The following is a 6,114-nucleotide window of genomic DNA, read 5'->3' as shown; positions in this document are numbered from 1 at the left end:
ACTGACTGTCTCTCTTAGAAAATTAGTTTAGATTATTCTGTGAAAATTTCAGAATGATCCTGGATTTTAGCGATCGGGAAAGTCTTTTTTTCTGAAAGAAGAATTACGTAGCTGAAAACGCCATATTTCTACTTGTTCATTAAATATCTCCCCTTCAAAAGCATGTATCGAAAATCTAATCTGACAATGTCTAGATTATTTATTTTGAAGCGATTGATGCATTAAAACATAGGTGTTGTCACGATAAAAATGAAGTGAATGTTATTATTGTGAAGGTAAGTCGATTTCTATGCACGCGCCATTTTTTCTGCTCCAGTTTCCTGGTAACGTAAGGAAAAATGAAAAAAAAGAAAAGAAAACGGCTCAGTAAGGCTGCCAAACAAGCGGTAGCTTTAATGGATGGAGACACATTTTTTGATTATATGTGCCAATCCCATTCCAACGATTGATGTAGTCTAACTTGTACCCGTAAATCCCGTAATTATCAAAACTTTCTTGGCCACCCGGCCCATCGAGAGTCATTTTGCACATATGCGACAGAGCATGGAGAGAAATAAAATGCACAGAGCGCACACGTGGTCGATTCAAAACTTATACGCGAACTACTGGCCTTAGCCCTAAAGGGTTAAATTAAAGCCGAAAATGCCATTTAAACCTTTTAAATTAGAGCACGAAGGCACCGCGTAATACTGTGAAGCTGTGGGTGAAACATGTTTGTAAAATCAGGTTCTGTGACTAAAATAAAACCTCTGAGCCACGTCCGAGCTGTGCGAACACCAGTGAATGTTGAACGAATTCAATCCGTTCTAGTGAAGAGTCCTGCGTATTCGGGTAAGAAACATGCCATTGCTTTTGAAATTTCTTTACATCGAATGGTCAAGAAGGACTTACCGTTTCATCCATACAAGATCATCAACAACCAGCAGTTGCAACCGGTGGATTATGAGGCTCGTTTATAGTTCGCGTACAAGATGCTCGTAATGCTAGGCGTTGGCAGTGTTGAAAAAAAAACTTCCGCAAGCGAATCATTGACAAAAGCAAGAATCATGTTTCCCTGACCAATTGCCTGACTTATCGCGACGTGACTTCTATTTATGAGACTATTTGGAAAGTTTCCGAAATTGAACCGATACGTTGGTAAAACGGCTCGAAAATTGTATATCAAGTAATGGGCATCATTTGTTAAATATTGTATTTAAAAAATAAACGGTTGTAAAACTTCATTCTTCAACTTTTTATTGGTGGTCAATTTTTTCGTCTTCTCTCAAGATTCTACAAGTTATGGTGATGAAAAAGCACACTGCGAAAAACTATTTATTAGATTGTTGATTTCATCTTGAACATCGGCAAGTGCAAAATTTCCGCAGGCCTGATCGCGTTGTTGAGCAAACTGCTGAGATGATTGAATCGTTGCCAGAAGCGTATACAGTTCAGACTGGAAGTTCATCCAATCGTCGTAGATGCCATCGAAATACTAATATAAAAAAAATATAATTAGAATGAAAATTTATGTCTAACTGAAAACGACTACCTGGTTGACGCATCTAGTGGAGGCCACGTTACAATTCAGCAGATTGTTGTTGAGTGTTGCCAAATCGTTTTTCAACAAAGCGATCGTCCCTAGAATGTCGGGAACGAGAGCCGTATTCTGATTGGCTTCGACTTGCAAACACTGGGCAGCATTCACTATGGCGTTCGTAACGTTCACCATTTGGGTAGCATTCTGAGATGTGCAGTTGTCGGCTTTCGACGAGTAACTAGATGTGGATAGTAAGGACGAATACATCGACATTACACGATCGACTATTTGATTCAGAGAACCGAACAACGAACTCCAATCACTAGCGAATGCCTGATTCACTGATTGCTCACCATTCGAAACCGATTGATTCAAGTAGGGTACGAGTTGTACCAAGTTCACTATGCCAGGTTGACTGGCACCATACGTTTTATTCAGAGCGGTATAAGTTGTATTAGCGTATCCCAAAAGATCATTCAAACTAGCAATTATCGGTGAGTTGGCAGCGTTCAAAGCGGCATAATAGTTTGCCATAATAGTCGAAACTGCTTTAAGGTTGTTGGCTAAAGTTACAAGACCATTGCCACCCACCGCAATGGATGCGTAGAACGAGTGAGCCCCACTCAGTAAGGCCAGGGTACAGACTAATGTCAACCAATGGTTCATTATGTAGTCGTCCTTAAGGTATCTCTCAAAGCGTTCCTCCAAGAACAGAAACGGTACTAGTGATGATACGACGTTCGCAACATTCTTTTATATGGATCGAACGATCTGTATGAATTGAGTTAATTGTTCTGTATAGTCTGCAAAACAGTAGTTAGGGAACCACACAGCCACGGAGAGCTGCATTAAAAGTTAATAGATTGCTGCTGCTTTTGTAAACCAATGTGAGAAATATTTTTCCTTTTATTCATGTTTCACTTTTTACGGACAGCTATATATTTCGTCTGATGATTGTAAGCTACTTCAGTTTAAGAAACCTTCGAATAAATGTTCACGAAACACAGATTAGTAAGGATCCACGAAAACAATAGTTTCACGAAAATGAAAATTTTACCCGTATTTTGCCTTCACTACTGTTTCAAAAACTACCTAAATTAATGATAGTTTTCATAAACAAGCAAAACAATACCAACGAATAGCGAATCGAAAATGAAATGGCATTCCATTTCGATGGTTACAAAAAACAAATCCGCACCTATCCTTTGCCCACAGCAGGACGTTTTGTAACCAAATACGAGGACTTCTTCAAACGCTGAAAGGGCATCTGCTCTGCAGTGCTTTCAACCAGTATGACTGAGAATCCCAGAAAACTCTTTCCATTCTCGATCGGCACATCACAAAACCTTTTAGAAAATTTTGATATTTCAACTACTAACGAAACAAGACAGAATTGGATACGGAAAAATGACTTTTCGTTTCAAACTTGGTTCCATTTGCTGATCGTCTTTCCACTCGCAAGTAAAGCACTAATCAATTTCGATAGGAGTGATTTATAGTGTGGCAAAATATTTCAAAGTAGAATATCACATAATCGCTACTTTGTACCAACATCCGGTTGCCAAATAGCCAATGACCTTTCGAATATACAACTGACAGTCGCAAATCGCAATCGAATATACAACTGGCACTCTCAAGTGCCTTAACCTACAAATTTCTATCTGTAATTAATAAATAACATTGCGAACATTTGCACAGTTCACAGTTTAGATTTGGATTGATAACTTTAAGAAATATGTATACGTATTTCAAGCCTTTATTCGTACGGACCAATCAGTTTCAATAACTACATTTTGCTACAACTTATTGCGATGGGTAAGCACATTGCGTAAAACTATTCATCAGATCATTGATTTCATCTTGTGCATCGGCAAGGGCAAGATTTCCGCACGCCTGGTCGCGTTGTATGGCAAACTGCTGTGGCGACTGAATTACTGTCAGTATCAGGTACAATTCTGAGAAGAAGGCATAGTAATCTTGATAGATGCCGCTGAAGTACTAAAAAATAGAAAATAAAACTGTTAAAATTACTTATAATTGTGAGCGCTAGAAATCAATTACCAGGTTGATGCAATTGGGTGAAGCCGCGTTACAAATTTGTGCCAGGTTGTTGTTGAGTGTTACCAGGTCACTTTTCAACGTGGCGATCGTTCCTAGAACCACTGGCACGATAGCCGTAATCTGATTGGTTTCGACTTGCAAGCATTGGGCAGCATTCGCTATGATGTTTGGAATGTTTGCCATTCGGGTAGCATTCTGGACAGTGCAGTTGTCGACATTCGCTGGGTAACTCGAAGAGCTTAGTAAAGACGAATACATACCCAGCACATTTTGAACTCCTTGATTCAATGAATTAATCAACGTACCCCAGCTTTGGGTAAATCCCTGAGTTACCATCTGATCAGCGTACGTGATTGACTGGTTGAAGGAATTTATTACTTCCAGCAAGCTCACTAAGTTAGCTTGACTGGCACCATACGTTATGTTTAGAGCGGTGTAAGTTTTATTAACATAACCCATAAGATCATTTAAACTAGCGATAATCGGTGTACGGGCGGCGTTCAAGGCGGTAAAATAATTTGCCATAATTGTGGAAACTGTTTTGAAGTTATTGGCTATCGTTACCAGACCATTGCCTCCCACCGCAATAGAGGCGTAAAACGAGTGCGCCCCACTGAGCAAACCCAGGACACAGACTAACGTCAGCCAACGGTTCATAGTGTAGTCCGTTAGTGTATTCACCAATAACCGGAATGGTACTAGTAATGAACCGATATTACCGCGGATCTTTTATATAGATCGAGCGATGGGCATCAAATAAAGCATTGTTTTTCTGTGTTCGATACAGCTGCGAAGCAACCACACATGCTCCGAGAGCCTAATGAAATGATCACTGTTCTGTTCTGGTGAAATTCAAACGAACTCGAAAAAATTTCAGCAGAACCCTATCAGATTGCAGTCAAACTTTCTGAACATTTTGACTTTCTCACAATAATTTCGAATACTGAGGCTGACTGATAGGGCTGGCCAGACTCCTTTACATTTACGAGTATTTCTATGCATTTTTGTGTAACTTAGAGGACTTGAGACTCATTTCTATACAAACCATATAGGGCAATTGTACCAAATGGTAATCTCATTAGTAGAGTCACCATATTATTTCAACCAACGTATTGTGATGAAATCGTACACATCTTTGCTTTGGCTCTAAGCAATACCACAGAAAAAATAGTTCGAAAATTGTTCAATACTGCTGTAACAGCGATGCGAAAACTCAAAGCGAATGCACCTCATTTCATTTTACTTTCAAATCAATCTGTCGAACAGAGACAGCCGATCTCACTCAGCAGAGCCGTAGTGAGCCCGAGGCGAACCTAAAAAGCGTCGCCCCCGTCAGTTTTTTAACAAAACACCATGAAGACGAACACACATTACTTCATTTTTCTGTAAGATTATCTCAAGTTATATTTTCCATTTTAGTAGCGTGTAAGCTTTCTGAAAGTGAAATCGTATTTCCTCCTTTTTTTTGCATTCTGAAAATTATTTGATGTTAATAAATGCAACGGTAGAACATCAAAATGGCGGACATGAAATTGTCCATAATGCAAATTACACTTAACCTAACAAGTAATAAATTCTATAGCCCATAACAAATGTGTCATAGATATACTTTAAACCAGATGTGGAAATAAGACCATTTTGCGTACGAAAATGTGAACCAAGATTTCCGATTGTGAATCATAAAACCGAACACAGGGAATTAAAAAATTGAGTAACAAAACTAAAATTGCGATTTTTTTTAATTGTAGGAACTGTATATAACAAAGTAACAGCGAACCTTATGCATACGCACTCTTTTTATTGCGCTGAGACAAACTTGTTCTCATTCTCAGTAGACAACCATGCGCAGGCGAAGAGCATTAGCTGCCCTCACAAAAACTCGTTCGCGCAAAATCCTGCACTCCTGTTACTTTTGTGTATGATATTCCAGCTGAATAGGGTAATATTAATCAGCTGCATAGCACGCACAGCAATACTCATTATACATGTTTTTCTTATCATTATAATTATTATTCATCGCAGCATGTATGTTAATATTAATAGCTGTTTTTTATTGATGATGTAACTCCACCATGACGGTATTACTGAATAAATTTCAAATACATCGCGAAACATGGAATTTCGTTGCGACAGACGAAATACACTCACCTAACGAGCTTAAAATTATTGATATCGGATAATCCATATCCGAGGAAAATTGATATCCATATCCATTGCCTTTCGCGTGATAAAATAAAGGAATTACTAAAAGAAGGTAAGTAAATCTTTGTTTCGCCATAATTTCTGCAAGGGAGAATCCATATAGGAATGCGTGCGTTGCTAATCAAATGTGTTAGCGGAAATAAGCTGAAACTGAAATAATTTTTCTCGAACAGTTTTTAGCAAACGGAAGAGTTTTGCAATTTTAAGCTAAATGAACTGATTTGTGTATTTTTCAGCCATATGGAAGATTTATTGATTAAAATCATGAGGAGCGGCGCAGTAATTTGTTTTTACGCACACATTGTTGACATTACTCATACGCTTGCAAAGTG

The 6,114-nt window shown here is 38.5% G+C and overlaps 2 protein-coding genes across 2 annotated transcripts; both read right to left on the bottom strand.

Moving 5' to 3' along the window:
- Positions 1-1,227: 1,227 nt before the first annotated feature.
- LOC131438429 (uncharacterized) lies at positions 1,228-2,231 on the bottom strand. The gene is made up of 2 exons (XM_058608446.1): positions 1,532-2,231; positions 1,228-1,474 (listed from the first exon to the last, which is right to left on the bottom strand). Exons 1-2 carry the CDS (start codon positions 2,183-2,185, stop codon positions 1,280-1,282), a joined length of 849 nt encoding a protein of 282 aa, XP_058464429.1. The 5' UTR covers positions 2,186-2,231; the 3' UTR covers positions 1,228-1,279.
- A 1,028-nt stretch (positions 2,232-3,259) lies between these two features.
- On the bottom strand, positions 3,260-4,291 carry LOC131436632 (uncharacterized). The gene is made up of 2 exons (XM_058605461.1): positions 3,581-4,291; positions 3,260-3,517 (listed from the first exon to the last, which is right to left on the bottom strand). Exons 1-2 carry the CDS (start codon positions 4,235-4,237, stop codon positions 3,323-3,325), a joined length of 852 nt encoding a protein of 283 aa, XP_058461444.1. The 5' UTR covers positions 4,238-4,291; the 3' UTR covers positions 3,260-3,322.
- Between the last annotated feature and the right edge of the window lie 1,823 nt (positions 4,292-6,114).

Source organism: Malaya genurostris, chromosome 3 (genome assembly GCF_030247185.1).
Source record: "Malaya genurostris strain Urasoe2022 chromosome 3, Malgen_1.1, whole genome shotgun sequence".
Taxonomy (NCBI): Eukaryota; Metazoa; Arthropoda; class Insecta; order Diptera; family Culicidae; genus Malaya; species Malaya genurostris.
This window is presented reverse-complemented; position numbering and strand designations above follow the sequence as displayed.

What these genes read in the sequence shown, in the direction of transcription:
- LOC131438429 (XM_058608446.1), bottom strand. Translation starts at nt 2,185, where the DNA reads ATGAACCATTGGTTGACATTAGTCTGTACCCTGGCCTTACTGAGTGGG. An exon ending in CCACTAGATGCGTCAACCAG is followed by an intron (nt 1,475 to 1,531) that starts GTAGTCGTTTTC and finishes TTTTTATATTAG; the next exon opens with TATTTCGATGGCATCTACGA.
- LOC131436632 (XM_058605461.1), bottom strand. Translation starts at nt 4,237, where the DNA reads ATGAACCGTTGGCTGACGTTAGTCTGTGTCCTGGGTTTGCTCAGTGGG. An exon ending in CACCCAATTGCATCAACCTG is followed by an intron (nt 3,518 to 3,580) that starts GTAATTGATTTC and finishes TCTATTTTTTAG; the next exon opens with TACTTCAGCGGCATCTATCA.